The sequence below is a fragment of the Dermacentor andersoni genome, chromosome 2 (assembly GCF_023375885.2).
Source record: "Dermacentor andersoni chromosome 2, qqDerAnde1_hic_scaffold, whole genome shotgun sequence".
Classification (NCBI taxonomy): Eukaryota; Metazoa; Arthropoda; class Arachnida; order Ixodida; family Ixodidae; genus Dermacentor; species Dermacentor andersoni.
The window spans coordinates 134,875,039-134,902,379 of NC_092815.1; the positions used below are offsets into that span (position 1 = coordinate 134,875,039).

General features: G+C 46.6%; 1 protein-coding gene across 1 annotated transcript in view; it reads left to right on the forward strand.

Annotated features, from left to right (window-relative positions):
• The first annotated feature begins 15,473 nt into the window (after positions 1-15,473).
• Positions 15,474-27,341, forward strand: part of LOC126540681 (potassium/sodium hyperpolarization-activated cyclic nucleotide-gated channel 4-like) — a 65,146-nt gene continuing 53,278 nt past the window's right edge. Inside the window, exons 1-4 of the mRNA XM_050187518.3 lie at positions 15,474-15,749; positions 18,350-18,387; positions 18,610-18,837; positions 25,983-26,152. Of these exons, the coding sequence (XP_050043475.2) occupies positions 15,474-15,749; positions 18,350-18,387; positions 18,610-18,837; positions 25,983-26,152 (712 nt within the window). The remainder of the gene's footprint in view (positions 15,750-18,349; positions 18,388-18,609; positions 18,838-25,982; positions 26,153-27,341) is intronic.

Below are 27,341 nucleotides of genomic sequence, written 5' to 3' on the forward strand. Positions count from 1 at the left end.
AACCAGCCATAATCCAATGCATATTGCACCTTTGCCTCAAGTGCACTCCTCAACACATGTCTAGACCTGAAGCGAACTGAGTTAGGCCTACACACAAATTGTTTAGACTTAGATCTGACTTTCGCCAGCTACCTAGCACATACGGTATGATGATTTTAAGTTTTTCAGAATTAAAAGAAAAATTGCCTGTGGCAGAAAGTGTAATCTTGAGACCTTTAGCTGGAATATTGAATGAGGCTGGCATTACGTGTACAAGAAAGCTAAGCATATATTGAACTAATTAAAAAATAAGTCATTATAAATTACTTTATGGTGCATATTGGAATTTATTTAAATTGTAATTAAATGCAGAGGAGGGCCAGGCCTGGAACGGGGATATAAGAGCATGAATGGTGGTATGCACGTACCCCTGTGCAAATAAAATAAGTTAATCCGTTAGCATCGGCACCAGTTGTGTTTTTAAGAAGATGCCCTAAAAAGGCTCAGACACTACATGTTCAAAGGCTAGGCGGCCGATATAGGTGATGGTTTCACATGCGCTGTGTTTTGCGTACCTAGTTCGCGTTGAAGCGAGAGGAAGCATGAAGAGTAATTCGGTTGCCGCTACTACCGCTCATTCATCACACCAGCATTCTGACAGCGAGTGCCTGCGGTCATCGATTGATTCGTATTCATGTTTGACTTTGTGCGCATAACAGTGTGCTTGTTAATTTAGTTAGTAAGTGAATGTTTGCAGCATTTCATATGGCCAGGAGCGCCACTAACCTTACTTCGTATAGCTGTCTAATAATTTGCTATTGCACTCAATGCTTCGCCTTTTGGGCGAAACTGCAACTTTTTTGGTTTCTTTTCTATAATCTGTTTTTGTGATGTGGTTGGAGCAGTTTCTTTCAGGAGATTTATAGCCGTGTCTGCACAATTGGGAGGATTGGCCAGAATTTCCGAGTCTCCTGGACAAATCTTGAGAGTTGGCAGGTGTGAATGTGTGTGCAGTTGTCGAAGGAAAATCTGCACAGGGCGCCATAGCTGCAGAATGTTCGTTTAGTGACGAGGTCGAATGTGAGCATCGGGATAAGCAGACACATGAACGGGAAAAGGACACCACCATCTATTGTTGCAAGCGTTAATATCCTGCATGTTACCACACATTTTACATGCTTATTCCACAATCGTCATCTTCATAGCAGGCGCTCACTTTCGAACTGTTTTCATATAAAAGATGACATGAACGACGTTGATTGTTGTTTCCACTTTTGGAGGCCACAAGAAGCCACCTCACGGAGCTTCAATGCCAGGACAAAACCAGTCCTTAAGGAAAGAAAGTGCTGAAGATGTCTGGACAACCGCTCTTACTCTTCTAAGAATTTTGCCAAAATACAAGCTTTTCATTCATTCATTCATTCATTCATTCCTCTTGAGTGAATGGCCAATTTCCCCCTCGTGAGTATGTCCCACATAAGCTGAAGGTGACAACAACAAGAACAAATCTGCCCCATAGTGCGTAGGAGCCACATATATGCATGGACAAACTGGTGGAGGTGCGAGGCAGCCCGACACCCTATCTGGACCTCATCGACGCTGCGGATGCCACCACTAGCTTTCTCACCCCAAGTCGTCCCAAGAGCCGTCTCCTGCAAGGAACGCCACCTAAGTTCAATCTGCTGGCAAGCCTATCCAGAAGAATGTCCACCACTATGGCAGGCTGAATCGCAAGAGAGGTACCCAAACTGCTCCTGTCCCAAGGATTGCTTGGGCACCCCTTATGAAGCACTTTATCCCACAAACTTTTTATAGTGTTGTCGTCTGGTGCCCGGTGCCTTGCAAAACAGCTGGCAATCGAGAGTTCACAGATGATCGATATTGGGAGCGAGCTCCACCACTGGAAAAGCTGGTGCCTCAATCGGCATAACGTGATGTGAGGGATCACATGGACACAGCGGTCATGTCAGCTGCTTCGAAAGTGCTGAAGCAAGCTGAAAGTGAAAGTTTAAAGTCCCACCTGTGCTGCGGTTCTGATTAAGTGGGGAGGTTTTTCCACTTCCGGTGTCCGCTTGACAGCACTTAAAAGCACTGTAATGGGTAGCGGCTGCCTTTGAAGGCGTCCAACATGCTAGGCTACACTGCTGGGCGCCGCAGTGCCGGAAGTACAGAGCGGAGCCCGGTGTGAGCCTTCACATGTACCTGCAGGACAAGAAGCTGCGGGAAGCTTGGATCGTGAAAATTAGAACTGGCAAGCAGCCGTTAGCTACTACTCGGGTGTGCAGCAAGCACTTCCGTGAGGAAGATTTCTGATATGACGTTGGAGTTGCTATGTTCATACTCCAAGTTCACTGGAATGGAAAGGGAACGGTAAAAAGGCACATTTAAAAAAATGCACGACATATGCTCATGCTTGTGTAGCACCAAACAACGAAATGTACAGGCTTAACAAAAAGAAGCAGCGGGTAATTGCTCACTGAGAAGACCGATAAACATACAGTACGATGCAACTTGAAAAAGAATTATACTGAAACGTCCAAGAGATTAGAAAAACAAAGATGGAATCGTCCCGATGGGACATCGCAAGTCGCCATTGTAGGCTTTGATGTCCCTATAGTTATAACAAAATTATTTTTGAACAGCGCTGATAGCATTCACGCAACAATGATTGCTTGTGTATGGTCAAGTGCTCACATGCTGCGGCCTAAAGCCCACGGCATGGTGCGAAAACGCACTCGCAGCGAAAGCGAAACATTGTGCATGGACATGCATGCCGACGCGCAGTCAGTCACCGTGAACCCGTGCGATTGCTGCATTGAGGCTTCATTCTGTTGTGCTCCATTTAGTTACACAGACAGCCCACTTAAGAACATATTTTACATGGTTTGCTCTCAGCGATTGTCTACCTTTCACGCAAAAAACCAGTTAGGGCAACTCCATCGCGCCGACCGTGAGCGGTGGGCGTTCACTGTACGTATTCGGTAAAGAGATAGTGTCTGTAAACCATTCTGTGCTTCCTGTTTGCCCAAGATTATTATTTTTACAGTAAAAAACTTCCTTCATTTTGACAGTACTTACAGAAATGTCCAGTAGGGCTCCCATGTGGTGTTTCTATTGAGCGACGATAGCCAAATATATGAGGAGCGCACCGCGTTATCCCTCATACTATGCAAGCAAGGTGCTTCCGACAGATGGCAACTCCGTAAGCGCTTGCCCCAAATAGCAAGTGTATGAGGCTCGCCTGTAGTGCACCTCTACAGAACTAGGAGAAGTGGAGCGATATTTCTGTGTACCGATCGTGCACATATGGCAGATCGCAGTTCTCTCCGAACTCGGGAGTTTGGAGTGAATGGAGTAGGAAAACAAAATTCTGGTGCTTCTAATGCGGGGAAAATTCAGCGACGATTACGACGTTCCCTAGCGGGAGATTTTAGCGCAGCTTTATGCGTGTTTTATTTCACGATATATTGGCTGGCGGGGACAATCTGTCTCATGTGGCACATTGCAAACGGAGCGAAGTGTGGCGCGACTGCTTCGCTAATTGGGAGATCGCGAGAGGCGACGCGTGGATGATGCATGGGAGCGATTCACAGCAGCTGCCGCAGAAAGACCTCCACTTATGCAGCACTTTGTTCCCATATATGGTATCGGTGGATGCGCTGGCCGCACGCCTTGTTGAATGGCATCATCGACAAAGCGTGCACGTGCATATTACATGTTCTCTTAGAAATAAGCGGCTTGTTTCATTTTCACAAAAATTAACATGCAATTCATGATCAGTTAAGCGTTATGTGAGGTATATTAATTTTTTACAGGAATATGTGAGCAACGAGCTTGAGCAACTTCAGAGGAGTACTGACACGAAATTTTTGTCTCGTGCCTGTTTTTCTCTATCAGATAACTGCCCACCCTGCAACTACACTGATGCCAGAATTCCTCAACTGCGCTTCAAATCACTAATGAGCCTTTAAAGTGACCTGCTCAAAACTTGTCATAAATAGAACTTGGCTTATTGGCAAATAAGGGTTTTTTTTTTTTACAGGGGCTCCTGTCGCATTTGAAAAACTCGCATTTGAAAACTAATTTGATAACCTTAAAGGACACCACGAAGACCCTGCGAATCTACAAATCCGACATGTCTATACAGTATTTATACTTTTTTACTTCGAGCACCTTTTAAGAAAAAAAACTCACAAATACTTCTCGAATCACGTTGCTACAGATAATTTATGTGCCCAGGCAGACATCATTTGCAAGAAAAAGTTGCTGTTTTGTCCGAAAGGCGAAACATCAATTGCGATAACAGAGAGAGAGAGGTATTTGTTATGATAGAAAAGCTTAGAGGTTTGCCTGAATCATTGTTCTGAACTGCTACTCGAAGTTGGGGGAAGGGGAAAGGGTGTAGAAAGAAAGAATAGAGACGACGTTGATTACGAGGATGAAGATGGTGGTGAAAATCTTGTATGCCCCAAGACTCTTTAAAGTCTCTTGTCTATTCTGCTCTTATGCAAACATTTTTTCAGAGCCTTCAGACTATCAGGCTGATGACGAGGATAAGGCAAAGGTCCCAATAGGATTTTTTCATTTAAAGGTCCAATGACAAATTTTGACAAGATGTCTGTCAGCAATTTTCTCTGTACATCAAATCGCGGGCAGATGCACAAAAGATGTTCTGTCGTCTCAGGAATACCGCATTCCTCACAATTCGCACTGTCCGCCCGGCCGATGGCATGTAGGTAGCACTGGGTGAATGCCACACCTAGTCGTAATCTGTGCAGCAAGCTTGCATTACGCCTTTTCATGTTCGGCGGTATCCATATTTTCATCTCTGGGTCGAGTTCATGAAGGTGGTGATGACGATGACCTAGCAAGGCCCAATATACTGCGGTTTATCGCGCAGGAGTCTGTACACTGGGGCATTAGTGTCTGGTCATTAAAATGGGACGGACACTGGGGTGGCATTAATGTGGGGCATCTTTGCCTCCGCGTCACCGAGCTCATTTTCATGTAAGCCACAGTGTCCCGGAATCTACTGAAACCTTATGCAATGGCCAGCTCTTAGGGCGACATCGTGTGATTCCATTTTGAATTAGCTGCATAACTTATTGTGCTCCTTATATATGTGCAATTAAGTGATTGTCATATGCAGGGTACCTGGTCACAAAGGTATAAAAGGGAACGCAGCAGCTGACGAAAGCACTACGTCAGTAACTTTTAGCGACACAGATAGAAATACTGTATTCCCATCCCTGCCACAGACCTAAAGCCTTTTCTACGCCATAAATTAAGGAATCATTGGCAAGGTGAGTGGGATACACAAACAATGAATGAGCTTCACATAATAAAACCAAAACTGGGGAACTGGATAAATGGGAAAACAGCATGGTACAAGAAAGTACTTCTTTGCCGATTAAGGATAGGCCACACATACGGTGCTCACACTTATCTCTTGGCTGGGGGCCGTTAAACTGGGGGCCGTTAATCTCTGGGTCGAGTTCATGAAGGTGGTGATGACGATGACCTAGCGAGGCCCAATATACTGTGGTTTATCGCGCAGGAGTCTGTACACCGGGGCATTAGTATCTGGTCATTAAAATGGATGGACACTGGCGTGGCATTAATGTGGGGCATCTTTGCATCCGCGTCAGCGAGCTCATTTTCATGTAAGCCACAGTGTCCCGGAATCTACTGAAACCTTATGCAATGGCCAGCTCTTAGGGCGACACGTGATTCAATCACCTCTTGAGCAAGGACATAGTAAGGTCCTTGTCTAAAGGCAGAATCGATCACCTGAAGTGCCAGCTTGGAATCGCAAAATACAGTCCAAGTCTGATGTGACTCCATCAATATATGACGAATTTCCTCCTGAATGGCAACAACTCTGCAGCTGTTGAGGTAGTTTGGTAGTCGAGATGGAAGCACTTTCTGGTCTTCGTATTCAGTATTACAAATGCCGCGGTTGAAGTGGTTGTTGACACCGACCCATCAGTAAATATATGTATGGAAGCGGCATATTCCTCAGATATATGGGTTAAAGTAAGTTGTTTAAGTCGACATGAAGGTATACATTATTTTTTCCTGACTCCGGGAATGGACAGATTCACCACAGGTCTTGACAAAGTCCATGCTGGTATGGCCGCTGCTTTTGCTGTAGTAAAACCTGAGGGAAGGACACTCTCATGACGCGAAAGGGGTTCCGAGAAAGTGCTGTCTGGGTGTAGAATGCGAATGGTCGATAGAGGGTGACGTTCATGGCGGGTCAATAGTCGAAGGTATACCCTTAAAAGTTCGCATGAGAGATAAGCGTCTGTAGGAGGTACACATTCTTCCCCAATCATGCCCTTTGTCGAAGTGCAGCGTGGCAGACCAAGACATGTTCTTAGTGCCTGAGCTTGTAAGCTCTCCAGTGTACGTAGGCAGAAAGGGCGAATGTTTGTAATAATCGGTAAACTGTATCGTAAGTACCCTACGAAAAGTGATTCATATAGCTGGAGCAATGATCTCTCTGACGAGCCCCACTTCATGCCTGCTATATATTTAAGCATGTGTATGAAGCTGCTTAATTTGGACTTCAGCATCAACACTTGCTTACACCAGGACAAGGTTCGGTCAATCATCACTCTTCGAAATATGTGGTGCGTTACGTATGGTATGGCTGCGCCGTTAATCGTAATCTGGTAGCGGTGCATCGCCTTGCCAGTAAAAGCAAGGGCCATACACTTCGCAGGTGCCTATTGTAGACCTCGCTGCTGCAAATACTTCGAGGTGACTGACACTGCACGTTGCAGTCTTGCACGAAGTTGTGGCCACAAAACACCAGAAGCCCATATGCAGATATTTTCAGTGTGTAGGCTCATGGTTGTAGTCTCCGGCACTATATCGGCGAGTCTAATAAAGGTTACATCAAACAGCGTAGGGCTGAGTATGCCTCCTTGAGGAATGCCACGGCTGATTTCATGACGACTGGTCTCCCCATCTGTCATCATAAATATGGTCCAGGCTGTAAAGTAGTTCATTAACCAGTGAAACATCCTACCTCCAATTCCTAGCTCCTCACGTGCATCAAGAATGGCATCATGCATCAAATTGTCATATGCACCTTCGACGTCCAAAAATAGTGCTCCTGACAAGTGTCGACGCTTCTTATCCTGTTTGACGGTTGACACCAAGTCAATCATGCTGTCAATGGATGATCTTCTTTTGCGAAAACCCATCATCATGTCTGGATAAAGGCTGTACTTTTCGAGAAACCACTTTAACCTCGTCAGCACCATTCTCTCCATGACCTTGACCACGCAGCTTGCCAGGGCAATAGGTCTGTAGGGAGATATCGCATGTGGTGTCTTGCCAGGCTTCAGAACAACTACAATGCGACTGGTTTTCCATTTCACCGGCACAGTGCCTGAGCTCCACGATGCATTGAAGAGGGAGCGCAGCATATGTGATGCCATCTGGTCCAGCCGCTGACAATCTTCGAGATGAAGCCAGTGCGGCGTCTAGTTCTTGCATTGTGAACATGATGGTAAGACAGTCTTACATGGATGGTAGGGCTCGTCGGTCAATTGTTGAATGCGGACCAGAAGCTACAGTCACAATCATTTTGCAGTAGTCCTCTGCAACCTCCACCTCGCTTCTACATTTTACCACTGCCAGAGCCCAGAATGGGTACTTTTGTTGAAGGGGAAATCGTAAGTTGCGCATTACCTGCCATATTTTACAAAGTGGTTCGAGAGGATCAAGAGAAATACAAAATCCTCTCCATTGCTTAGTACCCAGTTTGTCAAGGTGCCAATGGACATGTCGTTGAGTTCGGTGACAGATAGTACGGTTCGAGGTAGATTTCGTTCTTCGGTAAATTCCTCTCTAAGCGGCGATGCACAGCTCATAGTTTTTCATATTCGATGTCGATGGAGCTTCTACGTGCCGATATGCATATGAATTTTGTTGTGTCATGAAGAGCTGTAGTAATAATTCGTTCTTGATCAGGTGACGAAGATTCGTCTGAGCAAGCGTTGTCCACCAATGTCTGATAATCTTGTCAGTTAGTACAACGAATATGAGGTGGAAGAGCTTGAAAGAACCATTGCAGTTGTACATATGTAGTTATGTGGTCGCTACCATGCATCTCCAGATGTGTGCACCAGGTTGTTGAGGGTAGAAGGCTCCTGGACACAAATGCAAGGTCTAAGGAGCTGCTATATGTCGTGCCTCGGAGAAATGTAGGGGAGCTGTCGTTAATCGTTGCCAAACCTTTGTTGTACCCAAAGTTTGCCAATTCTTCACTTCATCTATTCATCGTAACACTGCGCCATAATGGGTGGTGGGCATTAAAGCCTCCGATGATTATATGTGGTCCAGGGCACACTTAGACGATGGAACTCAGGTGTAGGTGGTCAAATCTCACTCTCGGTGGTATGTAGCCACCAATGATCCAGAGCACCCACTGCTTATGTCTTACCATCACACAGATGTATTCATTAGAAGCATGTTCCGCTACCATATGTCGGGCGTACACCATGTCACGACATATGCACAGCAGAACCTTGCTTCTCTATATGTCTTTCCGTGACCAAAGTTGTAAATATCCTGATAGTCGGAAGGGAGCTTGCAAACAACCACAAAAGGGAACTGATACTTGAATATGCGTTGTCAAAAATCTGAAAGGCGTCCATGCAGACTACACGCGTTCTACTGCATAACAACAGATTGACGCATGCACTCTTCAAAAGGACAAGTTCTTGCTGATAGCACCATATTGAGATACTACTGTAGAGCCGCGTGAAGTGGCTTAGGGGTATCCATAATTTGTAACGCAGCCAATGCTGATGGCATGCGTAGACTAGAAAGCACATCACGCATGTATTCATCAGTTGTCGAAGCACGCTGTGGACCTTGGCTCCATCAAGCTTGTCAGCAGGATGCATCGTAGAACCTTCATCCGCATGACCCTTGTGAGAACCTATCGATGGCAGGGAAGGCCAGGCAACCTCAGCAGCACCTTGCATGGGGCCAGTCATTGCGGGCGTTCTAGCCAGCCTTGATATACCGGCAGCAATCGCTCGGTCTTTCCATACGTTTCCCGATTCTGTTAACGGTTGTGTGGACAAGATGCGGGGCGCTTGTTGAGGCTCCGGTTCATGGTGGTCTCATACTGCTGGCACGCTTGTGCTTTTGCTGTGAGCAGCGTCGCCATCAGTGCACTGATGCAGCTGCCTCTCTGTGGGAAGAATTATCTCTCGTCATCTTCCTGAGTATCCGTGTTTCATGTGCGATTTTTGGACACCACTTCGAGGCCGCGTCATGTTATCTGGCACAGTTGGGACACTTTGGTGCATCCGCTTGACAGTCTTCCATTTGGTGACTCCCGCCACATCGTTGACATGTGCTGATGTTCTTGCAGACTGCACTCTGCTGACCTATCTGCCGGCATGTCTGACACTGTAGAAGCTTTGGCATGTATGTCCGCACAGGATGCCTCAAACAACCCACTTTTACAAGTGCTTGTAAAGAAGCTGAGTCAAAGACTATCTTAATGCAATGTGACTGTCCGAAATGATGAACATTCAATATCCAAACTGTTGATGTCACAAGTTTGGTGAGATTCTCGTCCATGATTAGACAGTCCACATCAGAGATCACACCAACTGAGGTATCTTTCTTAGACACTTTCAAAGGAAGCACCAGAATGCTTCCAAGTGTCTGAACTCCCTTCAAATTCTCTAGCATGGTTGCATTTGTTGCATCAACCATTAGTACGTTCTTGCGGGCGTTGATGCAAACTTCATTTTTGTGGCCTGATGATATGCGGTCGAAGAATTCTGTTAAGAATTGTTTATTAAGGCTGTTCTGATTGTCGCATGTTGATGTAGCCATGTACCCTATTGTAAAGGACTGGGTGCCCTTAGTTGTCAACTCACACTGTGATGATGTGCGCCGTAGTTTCCTTTTCAAACCACGACCTCTGAAGACCATGAATCCATCCTCTGATTTCCTTGCCTCTTCTGTGAAGCTATCTGTAGACTCAGGGAGCCTCACATTGGCGATGTCTTCCATCTGCAGCGATATAGGTTGCGGATGGCCAACTCCAGGTAGCCTTGTGGGAAAGCCTTCCCCCTTTCTAATGGAAGACGTCCTCGTGAACGTGGCAGATGACGAGAAAACACCACAAAAAACACAGCGGGACGAAGCACAAAAGAGAACGCTGTCACTTCGTCTTCCTCTCCCATTGTGATAACAAATTAGTACACAGCTATACAAAGTAAGGATAGTACAGTGAACTCTCACTTGAGTGAACTTCAAGGGACCGAAGGAAATAGTTCACTTAACTGAAAGTTCACTAAACTGAATATTCCCTAGACCAACACAAAACACGGCATACAGAGTCAAAAGATTGAAGTGCAATTCATGGAGCAAAAGACATCGCATCCATAGTGTTAGAAATGTGTGAAATGTAATTTGTACATATCAACAAGTACAAGGTTCATAACAGTTATAATGCTCCCTTTCTCACTTAGAAAAAAGATATCTGAAATCTTCTGCACTTGTACAGGAAGTAACAAAACTGTCCAAAGAGTCAATGTTTTTGTACACTTCTTCTGGCACAGCTTGCTGTTGAGATACAAAGTCTCTCAACTTTCCAATGTACCCTACAACCTCAGCTAGAGTTATGGGGCTTGAAACTGGCTCGGCGATATTACTTTGTTCGTGGCCTCCGAGATTACATGCTTGCTCGTTTTGTGCGGGCGATCTCGGAGGTCATGCCCCGTTGCCGTTCGTTTTCCGCGCCGGCGCTTTGCCCCAGGGGCGCTGTAGCGCCAGCGACGTTACATTGCCGATCGTAAAAATAACGTAAAAATAAGCCTTGGTCCTCTGAGCGAGTTCGTTAAACTGAAATATTGACTTCCGAAAATCGTTTAAGTGAAACATTTTTGCATAGAATCTGTAGAAAAACTGCCGGGGATTCTTAAAAAGTTCGTTATTCTGAAATATTCGATAAAACGACGTTCGTACAACTGAGAGTTTACTGTAGTAGGTTCATCATCCATATAAACTTGTAAACATTCGCTTATTAACTAAATTAACAAGCATGATGTCAGCGCGCAGAGGCAAACATGAACACATCACACTCCATGAATGCGGACACTCGCTGTCAAAACGCTGGCGTGAGGAAGCGCGGCAGCAGCAGCGAGAGAAGTGACCTTCATGCTGTCTGTTGCGTAAGCGCAAACTGAGCGGCGAGAACACAGCACGCACAAAGGTATGAGCCGTGGGCGCACCTAGACTGCCCCCATCGCGGATCGCTTTCAAGATACGGCCTGTGCGAGCGCGCAATACGCAGTTGCTGCCAGAGTACAACACCCTTGCACATCCCTTCCCTGCCCTTCCCCCAGTGCCTCGCGCGCGACAGAAAACTGACCGCTTTCCTGCCTTGCGCGCGCGAGTTTGAGCCACGATCGTGGGTTCCCCTCGCACACTTTCCCTCGCACATACAGCATACGACACATGGCGAATGTGTTATCGCTCTTGGACTTTAGACAGAACGTCACGGCGACGCCGACGGTAAAAATGAACCTTGAGTGCCCATGCAGTTGCTATATCGCAATAAAACCAAGCAATCACCTCAGTAATTTAACTATAGCTACATGAACTAACTTCTTAGAGCTTTGCGGCATATGTTGATATTGGGAATTTGAAGGAAGTCGTCAGTCACAACATTCTCCTTGTTTCGACATTTCAAATTATTTAACACACACACACGAACGCGCGCGTGCACACACAGTATACGACAGTGCATGGCGCCTCATTTCTCGGTATTTTTAAAAGTTAATGTCCGTGCAAAAGAAAACGGTTCATAGTCCAGTTCTAATCCAAACGGAACTAGTGTATTCAATTGTACCGCGCGCTTTTTGCGGAAACGGGAGGCATGCGATTTTATTTTTTTTTCGAACCCATTTGCAACCCAAATGAACCGGTTTACAAAATTCTGACTCGGTTTGGCACTGTTATAAGTTCCGCTCTGGAGCCGAACCTGAGCCCTACCGAACCGGGAAAAGTTTTGGTTCGACACCCTGTGCAGGACCCTGTTTAAGATTGCGTGTTCGGCCACCTTGCCGACGCACCTGGAAGACTGGGATATTTACCCGCACAATATGATACGCTTTCCGGAAGGACTGTGAACGCAGGACGCCATGAAGGGGATCAAATATGAAATCATTGACCGTAACACGAGGGACACTAGAGCCATACTCGGATTAGACATGGAGAAGGCCTTTGATAACGTTCTCCACTCCTTTGTCTTGAACCAGATTTCTAGCCTCGCGTTGGGCAAGCGCTTCAACGACTACACGAGATCGTTCTTAGCGGACAAAGAAACCACTCTCAGGGCGGGAGACCTCGTTTCGGACTCGGTTAGGCTGGGTTGCAGAAGGACGCCACATGGGTCTGTCATATTCCCGACCCTCTTTAACCTTGTCATGACAGGTCTGTTGAGGAGACTCTCCGAAGTCAACGGCATTAATCACACAATATATGCAGACGATGTCACCATTCGGTGTACCGGAGACCGTGACGGGCGGGTGAAGGCCGCGTTGCAGGAAGGCATCGAGATCACGGAAGAATATCTCAAGCCGGCCGGCCTTCGGATTTCACTGTGGAAATCAGAACCTCTCCTTTATAGCCCCAGACGAAGGGGGTCCAAACTGAAGGGTTGGAGGCCGGTAGAGGACGTCGACATCGCTCTACTGACAAATGAGGGCGGTATCATCCCCAGGGTGGACTCCCTCCGGGTCCTGGGTATAACGATATAATCGAACGGCTGCAATAACATGACGGCGTCTTAACTAGCCAAGAAAACGGACAATGCCACCAGACTCATACGGAGAGTTGCCAAACGGCAGCAGGGACTTATTGGAGAGGACAATCTCTTGAGACTGGTGCAAGCCTTTGTGATGTGTCATTTTACTTACATGGTGGCCATGCACAAATGGCAAAGGTCGAACAGGGACGAGCTCAACACGCTGATCAGGAGGACTATAAGCGGGCCCTCGGGCTCCCTATGTACACAAGCTCGGAGGGACTGATGCGTCTCGACATGCACAACACGCTGAAAGAGATTGCGGAAGCGCAGGAGAGGGCCAAGTAAGCCAGCCTCTGTCCACCACCCAACCGGGTAAGAGCATCCGTCGGGAGCTGGGGGTTCCTCCGGCGGAAATCAAGTCTTGCTTCTGCGGTCTCTTCTCGGGAACAGCGGAAAAGCATGATCGTCGCTCCAATTCCACGCAACGTTCATCCCGAACACGTCGCGGGTCGGAGACGAGCTATGGCCAAGGCTCTACTGGTCGAGGCTCGGGAACGGGCTTGGGATTGCTGTTTTGTTGATGCTGCCCAGTACCCTGACGGGACGGCGTTCGTACCGTTGGGCATCGATCATGATGGGAAAATCTCGAACTCTACGATGGTTTGAACGAAGTCGACCGAGGTGGCAGATCAGATGATGATAGCCCTAACCCCGCTGGATGACGAAGGACCAAGATCGACATCAACTCGAGGACGGCTGTCTCGAGCGTTCGCCAAGGGCACCGTTTCGGAGCAGACTTCGCGGATTCTACGGGACAAGGACATCAAGCCACACACGATTATCTAGTTCTCCGCACACATATGGGGCATATCGAGGGCGCCCCGCCAAACTTCAACGAGTCGGCCCACAGAGCAGCGCGAGGAGTCGTCGACCGCGTAGCTACCGGGTGGCGTGGCGCTGAGGTTATGGACAATCGGGACCCTCCCTCCTCATATAACGAATTTGCCAAACATTTTTACATGGCATGGAGACGATATCCTCTGCCACATAGGAAACTAGGCAGACCACAGGCGTTAACACCCAGGTTACTCCAGGTCGGGGCATACCCTAACGGCACACTGTTAGACAGAATCTATCCAGGCATACAATCGACCAATATTTGCAAGCTATGCTCAGATCTAGCTAACTTGGAACACATGCTCTGGCGGAGCTCCGCGTTACGCGACGGCGACGCGTCACGTCGTCAAAATGGGAGGCTGCCCTAAGTAGCCCCGATCTTGAAGCACAGCTAGGGCTGTCTATCGGGCCTGCTACGTGCTGACACGTTCCGAAGAAACTGAACAAACTTTTAATATACCATGTCATACCATACATACCGTATGCCCTGTGCAGGACAACCAACAGTAATGCCGCGACGGTGCGGAGGAGACGCGCCCTGTTAGTCAGCCCTCCACGACGTGGCATTCAATGAGCATCGCCTTAACTCCGGGTGCTTCACCCTTTTTTTCGCTTTATTACGCATTTGTTTCACGAACCCACTGATCTCCCAGAATACAACGAAAGGTGGAACGAAAGAAGAGCGCGCCGCGTAATGCATGTACGTGCACCAACGTCGCAGGCATCGCATCTTACACAATCAACGCTTTGAAATGCGGGTATAGCGTGTCGTATATGAGATGAGTGCCGAGATTGTCAGCCTCTGGTTGCCAGCCTCTGCCATGCACCGAATGCAGGTGCGGCAGCGTGGCGTTGGGCTTGGTTAGAATGCTTATATAGCTTGAACCCGAACCCGAGCGCTCGTCCTGTGGTTTTCTTTTCTCTGTGATCGACGATTAACTTGTCTATCTTTGAAAATCTTATCTGCAGCGTAATTGTGGTGCCCGCCACACACACACACACACACACACACACACACACACACACACACACACACACACACACGCACACGCACACGCACACGCACACGCACACACACACGCACACGCACGCACGCACGCACGCACGCACGCACCATTGTCAAAACGCGTCCCATAGTTGTCAAGGCTTCCTTCGTTCTTCATATACATAGCAAAGGCTCTGGGTTACGTAGCGATCGGCGTAGTATATTTAGAGGAGCTGCTCACCGAGTCGTCAATACAGAAGAAAATAGCGCCGTATATACTGTACGCGTGCTGTAGTTCAGACTGCACCGTCAGAGTTTCGAATAGCGTTGCCGGAAAAGCTATATTTTGTGTAGCGCAAATTAAGAAAATAAAAAACAACAAGGACTAATGTGCTATTCCATTATCAGGACCGCACGTGTGCTTTAGAAAACCATATGACGCGACATTATATGTACAGGTTTTATGCCGCAATATACTAGGCTGCAATAAATGTAGTACAACTTGATAAGACAAAGCCGGCTTGGTGACTATTTGTCGCCGCCTCGTTCCAAAGGGGATAAGCCATCAGAAAAGAACACAATCATCCATCATCGTGCAGTAGACATCGTTGCCGTCATAATCACCACGCCTACAAATTGTCATCGCCACAAACATCGCTCGCCGGTGGTGCCCGCCGGCGAGAAGCACATGCCACGTGAAGGTGAGAAGCAGACGAAGAAGAAAGCAGAGCCGTCCCTCTGCAGGCGTTATGCTCCCCGGCTAAACACAACGCCAACAACCGCGTCATTTTCTTCGGCTGGCCGCACGACCCAGTCATGGACGAGGAGGCCCAAGCCACCACGAAGACCTCCAAGATAAGCCGCACCTCGGTCAAGCGGCGGCGGCTTTCGACGGTGACCGAGCCGACGCTGTGCGACATGGCTCCGTTGCTGAGCCAGACGTTGGAGATGGCGCGGCCGCCCGTCAAGGAGTTCCTCAAGCACGGCCTCGACGCACCCATCGCCAAGCACGGGGCTACACGTGGAGGAACGGCGACTACGACGGCCACCTCCAACGTCATGCTCGGCTCTCTCCAAGGCACTGGAGTTGAGGTATACCTATAGATGTGTGACCAGTAGCCGGCAGTATGTATACTATATCCGGGCTGTTGGTTTGCCGCCAGAGACGTTGCTAAAGGTCGAGCTCACTGTTGGATTTCGTGACGAAGCGCAGCCGCGCCCCACTCAGATACCGGGTATCCCTTTCACAATTCTCTTTCTTTTTTGCCGGTGATAGGACAGCATCACCGACAAAAAAAGCAATAAACATGTTAATAACAATAAAAAATAAATAAATAAAAGAAAATAAAACAGGAAGAAATGGCCTCTGTAGCGTCAAGGGCGTCGCCAGAGAATAGTCATGTTCATGATGATCCGGCAAGCGCTCGCCAGTGAAGAACAGGGCCCTTACGCTAGAATTGTTTGTAAGAGCAGATTCCAGCAATCCTGATGCTGGACATGTAATTAGTAAAGGCGACCGGCGAATGGCAAAAAAAAAATACTTGTGAACCATAATATTTGTGAATCTCGCCGCAGCTTACCAACATCCTCCTAAACGGTTATGTGTACCTTCATGATAGTTTCCCGTAAAGCCATAGTATGAAGGTTTTGTTAGAAACACGTGAATATTTTCAGCGGGAGGGCCTATACGGCTTATGAAAATTGACCTGCTGTTCTTGTATGCGTTATTTTCACTCACCATCCCTACGTACTAGTGCGTAAGCTTGCTTATCAATACGTTGTGGTTGAATAAAGCTGACAGACGCTTGTTCTTGCCAACTTTTTGCTCCTATAGATCGTTGAAGTACTTCTAAAGCAGTTGGTTAGCGGAAGGCACGATGATTATGAACGAATCTGCCAGTACTTATAGTCAGTGTTCAAGCCTGACGATAAGCATGCGATTCCGCCATGCAAAACAATGTTTAACTGCACGAAGAAGCCAGCACGAGTTTGCGTCCAGAGAGTCCATCACAGGCACGTACCCAGGGGGGGGGGGGGGGGCGAGCCCCCTCCACCCTTCCCCGAAACTATGATCAAGCCCCGCAATAACCGTTAAACACATAAGGAATATGAAGTTAAAAGTTCGACGAAGCCCGCCTGGTCGGGATGAAGCATGAAGCAATAAAATGACGGGACACCGACCAAAAGAAGTACTAAAAAGGAATGAATCTAAAAGACGTTTCGGCTTCCCCACGGAAGCCTTGTTCACAATGGGTTGAAGAAAAGTTCACGGAGGCTTATGTATACTTCAGGACGTGACGAAAGCAGCATGTGTATGACAGGGGGACGATTCCCTCATTTCGATTGAGTGTGTGACATGTTTTCTGTATCTCCAGTGATTCCAGATACAGTCACGATTGCAGGTTTCTTTCTTGGCCGATATATCTCGAGCGATCCCAGTCAATATTGTGGCCCCTTGCATCCGTGTGCTCGGCAAGGGCATTGGAAACTGTTCGTTCTGAAGTATACATATCCTTCCGTGAACTTTCCTTCAACCCATTGTGAACAAGACTTCCGTAGGGAAGCCGAAACGTCTTTTAGATTTATTCCTTTTTAGTACTTGTTTAGGTCGGTGTCCGTCGTTTTATTGCTCCATAAGGAATATGAATGTCACCTGTTACGTCGTCTAGTTTTTCCGTAATTGTACAGCTCTTTTCATGGACTGGCAACTGGAAACAATAGTTGCAAGGAGTTGAGAAATTAAGCCACCTGCTAAGGGAGAGAGCCGAGGCAACAGCCAAACAGGAAAGAAAAACAAAAATTAACAAATTTAACCGTTGTTTGTGGAACTATTTATGAATCAACATCTTTTTATTTAAAACGAAGTAGAGAAAACGCTGCCTGAAGTGGAGAATGACTCCATGTGTTCTGAATGACGCTTCTACCGTTATCAGTCTTACCGCTTGACGTAGCCACTTCTTAGCTATGCTCAAGTGGGTGTTTTTCTAACTTTCCGCGGTGGGCGCAGTACGTCTAGAACAGCAGCGTCCTGCGCTCTATGCAGTTGTTCGCGACTGCATGGCAGCCATGCATCGTTACGCAGTTTCCCAAATAACAATACGAGTCGGTTTTGGCACTTAATTGGTAGAGCAGTAAACGATGGACCCAAAAGAACTGTGATTGTTCCGAAAATATATATTTATCTGTATTTCTTCTAGAGCTAATTAAAGAAAACGCCACTAGAAATCTTTATTTTGCACTTTCGCTTGTTTACTTGTTCTTGGCACTGTTCTTCCTGCGCGACTCCATTTGATGTGGTTCTTTGTTTGTCAAGCAAAGGAGAGGTCTATCTCACAGGCGTATACCTGTGAGGTACACCTTATTTCATTTCTCTTCTGCGCGTTTACGCGTTTTTATGGCAAACGGTGGCATTATTCACATATGCACTAGTAAAGGTACCCCCCCCCCCCCCCCTCATTCGCACAGAAAAGTTACCCTGGGTTGCCCCCCCCCTCCCCCCCTGAAAAACAATCCTGGGCACGCGCCTGGTTTATCATATATAGAGAAAAATGTTCAGGTGATTCCATATGCGAATCTCCATAATGGCAGCGAGGTGATTCGTTCTGTGTATCCTGATTAACTATAGTGGTGGTCGCAGTTACTCCACGAACAGGAATAATAAGCGCAGACCTGTATAGTTTGGTACATTTCAGTGTAACAGCTCAGAACAGACCGCGTCGAGTCAACAGGGGTGAGTACGCGTTTTCGCTCTGGTTCCGTCGAACTCGGCAGCCGTGCATTGGTGTCTCCAATGTATTTATTAGTTGCCTAAGTAATTAGTTGCTTAAGTTGAGTCTATACCGTCAAGCGTCAGCTACGGAAGCGGAAGTGCCGCCATTGGTCGTTCACGGTCGTGATTATAGCCCCTAATCTAGTACACTATAGTCGTGATTTAGCACCAGTCTTTTTGCAGAGACTCTTCGTCGATCAGAGGCTTACGCGCGCTCATCGGGCTTCGACGCCGTGCGCCCTTGCAGGAGGACGAAAATGCGATCGAGAAACGCGAGCATCTGAAGCGGCAACTGGAGCTGTTCCTGCTTCCCGAGCATCCGCTTCTGTCTTCGGCGTTGCTTCGGCAGCCAGCCATCAGTAAGGAGAACGAGCAGCGTCCCTGGATGATACACCCCTACGGAAAATTCAGGTAAGCCCTGTGGCCGTCAAATCGGGCTGGTGCCCCTGGTTGGGACAGTATACGGGACAGCAGCCTGCGTTGAACAATTCGTTCGGGAGGTCGGAAGGGCCAGCACGCTTTGAGCCGTGTCGTCACGTGAAAAAGGCTGAGGGACTATCAAAAACCGTGCAATGGAAAAAAGAAAAAATTGGAGGACGCTTAAGCTTGGCATTTAAGAGTGGAACGCGATAGCGTTATCGCACCCCGTTCGCACCGCCTACTCAAACGCCATGAAGACGCGCCATGAAGGCGGACGCGATCATGGGGCGAGTGGCGCGCCACGTGTCGGGGCAGCGCCGTACATTGCGAGGAGGGGTCTTCTGTGTTTGTCGCAAGATAGCGCAGAAGAAATGTAGCGGAAACGTACTTCGCTACTCGTGAAACTGCGACTTCTGTAATTTACATGGTCATAATTACCGATATGCACCGCAGTATAACTTTTTACGGCAAGTTTCTAAGGCAACACCGCATTCACTAGAGGCGATTTTGTCCGGCTTCGAACGATCTAACTTGTGGCTGAGTGGTAGCGTCTCCGTCTCACAATCCGGAGACCCTGGTTCGATTCCCACCAGCCCATCTTGCAAGATGTTTTTTATTTATAAAGTGCCTTCTGGGATTTATCGCTCACGGCCAACGGCCGATGCCGACGACACCGGCTTTTCTGCTACACGAGCTTCTTAACGCTGTCGCGTAAAAGTTACGAGCTAAAGCTAGCATCTTATAATGTGCCTACGGATCCCGGCCACGGCGGCCGCATTTCGATGGGGGCGAAATGCGAAAACACCCGTGTACTTAGATTTAGGTGCACGTTAAAGAACCCCAGGTGGTCGAAATTTCCGGAGTCCTCCACTACGGCGTGCCTCATAATCAGAAAGTGGTTTTGTCATGTAAAACCCCATAATTTAATTTTTAATTTAACTCCTGCGGGGTCGGTAGAGTATCCGCCTCCCGTGCATGAGGACCGTGATTCAAATCCCGGTGCCGCACAATTCTCCACCGGAAAATACAAAAAAAAAAAACCGTGTGTTGAGAAAATTGCACAAACAGGCCTGGAGTGCGGCCTGATCCCGGTGACCAGAACCGGTAACGCACTCTCTCACCAGAGCAGGATTGGCCACCCTGGTGCAGTACTTGGCCACAACCTTCTATATAAACACAACAATCAAACCCCGGCCCTCAGTCCCCAGCAGCTGCGAAGCAACTGACCACGGCGGCGGTCAGACCTGCGACGCTGCAGAGGGTGCTAAGAATCCCTGGCTCCGGACAGGCCGCCATTGGAATATGAACCTGGCAACGTTTAACGCTAGAACGTAATCTAGTGAGGCGAGTCTAGCAGTGCTATTGGAGGAATTAGAGGGCAGTAAATGGGATATAATAGGGCTCAGTGAAGTAAGGAGGCCAAAAGAAGCATATACAGTGCTAAAAAGCGGGCACGTCCTGTGCTACCGGGGCTTAGCAGAGAGACGAGAACTAGGAGTCGGATTCCTGATTAATAAGAACATAGCTGGTAACATACAGGAATTCTATAGCATTAACGAGAGGGTGGCATGTCTTGTTGTGAAACTTAATAAGAGGTACAAAAGGAAGGTTGTACAGGTCTACGCCCCTACATCTAGCCATGATGACCAGGAAGTCGAAAGCTTCCATGAAGACGTGGAATCGGCGATGGGTAAAGTCAAAACAAAATACAGTATACTGATGGGGGATTTCAATGCCAGGATAGGCAAGAAGCAGGCCGGAGACAAGTCAGTGGGGGAATATGGCAGAGGCTCTAGGAATAGCAGAGGAGAGTTATTAGTAGAGTTTGCAGAACAGAATAATATGCGGATTATGAATACCTTTTTCCGCAAGCGGGTTGGCCGAAAGTAGACGTGGATGAGCCCGAATGGTGAGAGTAGAAATGAAATCGACTTCATACTCTGCGCGAACCCTGGCATCATACAAGATGTAGACGTGCTCGGCAAGGTGCGCTGCAGTGACCATAGGATGGTAAGAACTCGAATTAGCCTTGACTTGAGGAGGGAACGGAAGAAACTGGTACATAAGAAGCCAATCAATGAGTTAGCAGTAAGAGGGAAACTAGAGGAATTCCGGATCAAGCTACAGAACAGGTATTCGGCTTTAACCCAGGAAGAGGACCATAGTGTTGAAGCAATGAACGACAATCTTATGGGGATCATTAAGGAGTGCGCAATAGAAGTCGGTGGTAACGCCGTTAAACAGGAAACCAGTAAGCTATCGCAGGAGACGAAAGATCTGATCAAGAAACGCCAATGTATGAAAGCCTCTAACCCTACAGCTAGAATAGAACTGGCAGAACTTTCTAAGTTAATCAACAAGCGTAAGACAGCGGACATAAGGAACTGTAATATGGATAGAATTGAACAGGCTCTCAGGAACGGAGGAAGCCTAAAGCAGTGAAGAAACTAGGAATAGGCAAGAATCAGATGTGTGCGTTAAGAGACAAAGCCGGCAATGTCGTTACTAATATGGATGAGATAGTTCAAGTGGCTGACGAGTTTTATAGAGATTTATACAGTACCAGTAACGCCCACGACGATAAGGTGAGAGAGAATAGGCTAGAGGAACTTGAAATCCCACAAGTAACACCGGAAGAGGTAAAGAACGCCGTGGGAGCTATGCAAAGGGGGAAGGCAGCTGGGGAGGATCAGGTAACAGCAGATTTGTTGAAGGATGGTGGGAACACTGTCCTAGAAAGATTGGCCGCCCTATATACACAATGCCTCATGACCTCGAACGTACCGGAATCTTGGAAGAACGCTAACATAATCCTAATATATAAGAAAGGGGACGCCAAAGATATGAAAAATTATAGACCGATCAGCTTACTGTGCGTTGCCTACAAAGTATTTACTAAGGTAATTGCAAATAGAATCAGGAATACCTTAGATTTCTGTCTACCAAAGGACCAGGCAGGATTCCGTAAAGACTACTCAACAATAGACCATATTCACACTATCAATCAGGTGATAGAGAAATGTGCGGAATATAACCAACCCTTATATATAGCCTTCATTGATTACGAAAAAGCATTTGATTCAGTCGAAACCTCGGCAGTCATGAAGGCACTACGGAATCAGGGTGTAGATGAGTCATATGTAAAGATACTGGAAGATATCTATAGCGGTTCCACAGCCACCGTAATCCTGCACAAAGAAAGCAACAAAATCCCAATAAAGAAAGGCGTCAGACAGGGAGATACGATATCTCCAATGCTATTCACAGCATGTTTACAGGAGGTATTCAGAGACCTGGAGTGGGAAGAATTGGGGATAAAAATTGATGGAGAATACCTTAGCAACTTGCGATTCGCTGATGATATTGCCTTGCTTAGTAACTCAGGAGACCAATTGCAATGCATGCTCAGTGACCTGGAGAGGCAAAGCAGAAGTGTGGGTCTGAAAATTAATCTACAGAAAACTAAAGTAATGTTTAACAGTCTCGGGAGAGAACAGCAGTTTACGATAGGTAGCGAGGCACTGGAAGTGGTAAGGGAATACATCTACTTTGGGCAGGTAGTGACCACGGATCCGGATCATGAGACTGAAATAACCAGAAGAATAAGAATGGGCTGGGGTGCGTTTGGCAGGCATTCTCAAATCATGAACAGCAGGTTGCCACTATCCCTCAAGAGGAAAGTGTATAACAGCTGTGTCTTACCAGTACTCACCTACGGGGCAGAAACCTGGAGGCTCACGAAAAGGGTTCTGCTGAAATTGAGGACGACGCAGCGAGCTATGGAAAGAAGAATGATAGGTGTAACGTTAAGGGATAAGAAAAGAGCAGATTGGGTGAGGGAACAAACGCGGGTAAATGACATCTTAGTTGAAATCAAGAAAAAGAAATGGGCATGGGCCGGACATGTAATGAGGAGGGAAGATAACCGATGGTCATTAAGGGTTACGGACTGGATTCCAAGGGAAGGGAAGCGTAGTAGGGGGCGGCAGAAAGTTAGGTGGGCGGATGACATTAAGACGTTTGCAGGGACAACATGGCCACAATTAGTACATGACTGGGGTAGTTGGAGAAGTATGGGAGAGGCCTTTGCCCTGCAGTGGGCGTAACTAGGCTGATGATGATGATGATGATGATGATGATGATGATGATGATGATGAATGTGCCCACTAGCGTCTTATGTTTTCTCTCTTTTCAAAGTCCTGTGAACAACGGAAAAGTTTGCCGATTGTCGTCCGTGGACCGCAACTAAATAATGTTTTAGACTGGTTTAGCAATTAAACTATCAGTAGGAACGACGTCTGATGGAATGATTTTATTGCGCCTGTTTCTGTTGCATCTTATATTTTCTATACTTCTAATGCCGCTCCTGCCACATCCCACTGCATTATGTAAAAAAAAAAAAGATGACATAAAAGCTGTGCCCTCATCAGCCATTGAACTGTATGGACCTTCACCATCACTTATAACTTGTCTAAGTTGTCTGGAATCGAGTGACACGACCGAACCTTCGCTCAAGTAACACACTGAGTAGAGAGCATCGTCTCTTAAGACCAGCAGGCTACGTTTTTCAGCGAACCGTCTTGTGACCGAGAACCCCGCATACTCTGCATTAACCTGCGGCGTGAGCTTGTGCATGCGAAGAGTTCATCTTGACAGAGAATGTCGGACGTCTCGCAAGGCCTTACTTTTCTTGCAAAAGCAAGAGTTAAACACTGAAAAAAATGTACTGAAAACACTGAAAAAATAATCTTCTTTTGTAACAGTATAAAAACACGCACAAATAAGGAAAACAGAATAAATGGGGATATATAGTGAGACTGACTACTGATTACACCTTGCTAAAAAAAAAAAATACGCAAATACTTATGTGGAATCTCGTTGACACGTTTCCCCCCCCCCCTTTTTTTTTTTGTTTACCCACCTCTTGCGCTCTGGGGCACCGGTACCATTTAGTTTTCATGTTGGTCACGTGAGTTATCTTCCCGTCTGCTTCGTTTTTCTTCCTGGTTGTTACGTCCAACAAAGTAGCAGCTTGGCCCGAAAGGCGAAGCACTGATAGCGATAGCAAAGTATCAGACAATTAATTACACAAAGTAAGGTACCTAGGTTTATAAGCCGTGTAATTTACAGTAAACATTATCAAATTAACTGAAGATGCATGGTGTCATGCACGCACAGAGAAACACGAGCGAATCTCTCTCGATGACCGCGAGCACTCGCTGTCGCAGCGCTGGCGTGACGAGCGCCGTAATAACGAGCTCTGAGGGAACTTTCACTAGTTCGTCGACTTCCTGTTATGGGATGTTACGTCTTCCGGATCATACGTTTTTCCTTCGTGTTCCCCTAAATATGCACTAACGGCGCTCTGGATATGAATAAAACGTAGGAGAACGCACAAGCGCACTCGGGACAGAGCCAGCGGTGCATCCTGCGATGGTGCGAGGACGGGGGCTTAAAATCCATGCCAGGCTATGTTGCACGCGTGCTCCACATACCAAATGATGTGCTCGTATTGCCGGCTTTGTTTGTAAGGTTTGCGTAACTCTGCTCCAGTGATAACTTTTGCGCGTGCATTGTTTCTCGTTCTGGTTTTCCAACCTCGCAGGTAGAGCGCTGCTAGCAGGCGAACGCGCAAATGGAGCAAAGCGTCAATTCACTGGCCAAGACACACACACACACACACATCGCACTCTTCGGTCTACGCTGCGCGCCTATGAATTCGGCACTGCAGAGACACGCTAAATGCTGCAACGGTTGTTCACATTATTGGACAAGATGCAACTAGAACTTCGATGCTCTATCATCCCCGTTACTTTAGAACTTGTAGCCGTCACAGAAGCCGTGATACCCCCAGAAGCCTTTGACCTCACTTAGCAGTTGTCTCAGCTTTCTCAGGCAGGGTAACTCCATACAGAGACGCAAATTAATTTTGAATACTCCGAACAATGACTGCATAAAAATCTTAAGCATAGCGCTGAATGAAAACGTAACACTGTGCTAGTCAAAAACATTCTCATATGTAAGCCACTTTTGTAGGGACAGCAATGCATGCAATGGTATTTTAAGGGGTGCACTAGCTACCAGGTTTGACGAGTTCGACAAGTTGCTATGTATCACTACTTTAATTGCTTTTTTTTGTTGCATCAGAAGGCATTTAATTCAACAATAATCAGCCCATTTGCAATAAGTATAGAAGTTATTTTCTTACCTTACACATTATCAATAACAGGTCAATATGCGTAATAATAAAAAAATTGTAATTATAAAGAGTGACCTGATTCATTCCTTCTACAGATAAAAACTTTTTTTTTCCCACAATGTTTGCGTCGTACTCATAAAGAAATATACAGAGTGTTTCAGCGAACACTTCCAAAAAAAAAGAAAAACTTTCTTTTTAATTGCCTGTGGCCACCAGCACAATCTAGTTCATGAGCTGATCTGATCGAAGAGGCAGACATTACTTGTACAAGAAATGGAAGTGCATAATCGAATTATTACCAAAAATTCACTAATTAACTTTCTAGCTAATTTTCCTATGAAACAAAGGCTAACGGATGAGCCTGCAAGGCCTATTCAAGAAGAATTGCGTGCATCACACCACTGACAAGATATGCGCCGTCAAACTTGCGGTAAAGATGCACTGTCGTTCCACTTACATCCTAAAGGAGTTGAGACATCAAATTTGTGGCTTGCGCGTTCTTTCTTCCAAACGTTTCTTATTGCTCCAGGAAGCATGACACACGCGAGGATTCCTATATTCTCGGTAAATAATTTAATATCACATTATTTATACGAACAATATTCGGTTTAGGTTTCTGGGCGCCGAGTTGGACAGTGACGTCACTTTCTTGGAAGCTAATTAGTGAATTTTGTTAGTCGATTATGCATTTCAATTTTTTGTGTAATTTCCGCCACTTCGAGCAGACCAGCTCATGGACTATAATTGTGCTATATGCCACATGCAGTTTTAAAAAAATTTTTTTGGGAAAGTGTTCGCTGGAGCACCCGGTGTAAATTTGGAGGCCCCCATGCATAATTCGTCAGAGAAGAGGTTAAAGATTTTATGCAATAAAAACAGTAACATAAATGAAGGTGTCCTCAATGTTGTTGTCATTGCTGACCGCCTTCCTGCGCAGGGCTCGCTGGGACATGACGATGGTGCTTCTGGTGGTGTCCAACGTGGTGCTCATTCCGGTGCAGGCCGCCTACTTTAGCAGCGTCGAAGACGAGATCTTCCAGTGGTTGCTCTTCAGCCTCGTCTCAGACGCCGTCTTCGCCGCGGACATCGTCTTCAACTTTAGAACTGGTGCGCCGCGCTTACGCGAACGTTTCACTCTATTCGTCAAGCTGCGTTCAAACCTGAAGCTAACTGCAATGGGCGCGAGGGCCACCACTGCTAGCGCCGGCGCTGCAGTCGTTCTTACGTATAAAGTTGGATCACATGACATGTCGCTTCGCCGCGGCGAGAGCGTGCGCGGCTTTTGTTGTTTTTTTCTCCCCTCCTCCCCCATTTAGCACCTTTATTTTATTTTCATTTTTTTTCACAAGCTTTGCCCCTTGAATAGTACTGACCGCATGCCGTATTAGAAATGAAAAAAGTTGCTTGGGGCCTTCTAGATGCTTTGTAGTACGTTCATCGCGCAATATATCCAACCGAGGCCGGGATTTGTTTTTGTATTGATCAGATTGCTCGTTTAGAACGTTACACCGACAGGACCTAGTCCATGCAAAAATAATCCTGCATAGATTCTTTCGACAGCCTGAATGATTTCTCTCAATTTTGTTATCAGTAAATGAAATTTTTTGTGAAATATTTTCAGCGTTCAAGACGCGACCGGGTTGCAGTTGGTGAGTTTGCCGGAGTCAAACAAAAACTGCATTTGAGTTTTTTTTGTTTCTTGAGCGGTGCAAATAAAGACGGCTTTGACTACTACATGATACAAACAGCAGCTAACATCAGGTAAATTTTGTAGGGCAAAACAAAAATATGACTACCTACTACCTCATTTTGTAGCTTCGTGCTTTTTTTTTTGCTTCTTTTGTTCTCTTCGGGAGTCTGCTACGCCAAAGTAAGGAAAAGTACAGCCCGTTCCATCGTGTGTCTCATCGTGTATTGGGGACATGCGATTGAGACACAAATGTGTAGTACGATACGCTTCTTATGCAGGTTAATAAATGCGCATGCTGATCCCGAAGACTGCATCATATACGAACGATTTTTACGAAACCACTGCAAAAAGTTATTAACAAAAGATATTGCTGGTAAGATAAGTGAGGAAGATACTTAACATAAAGTTATACGAATAACGAAGCCGCATTTCATCGTACGCAGATGGCTAAAGATTTGACTGAATCGAACGCGTGTGCGCACGTTGTCAACGAGAAAGTGAAAAAAAAAAGTCGCAGTTTCGCCCGAGAGGCCAAGCGTCGATTGTGATAGCAAATTAGTGGATAGCTATACGAAGTAAAGATAGTAGTATTATCGGCCGTATAAA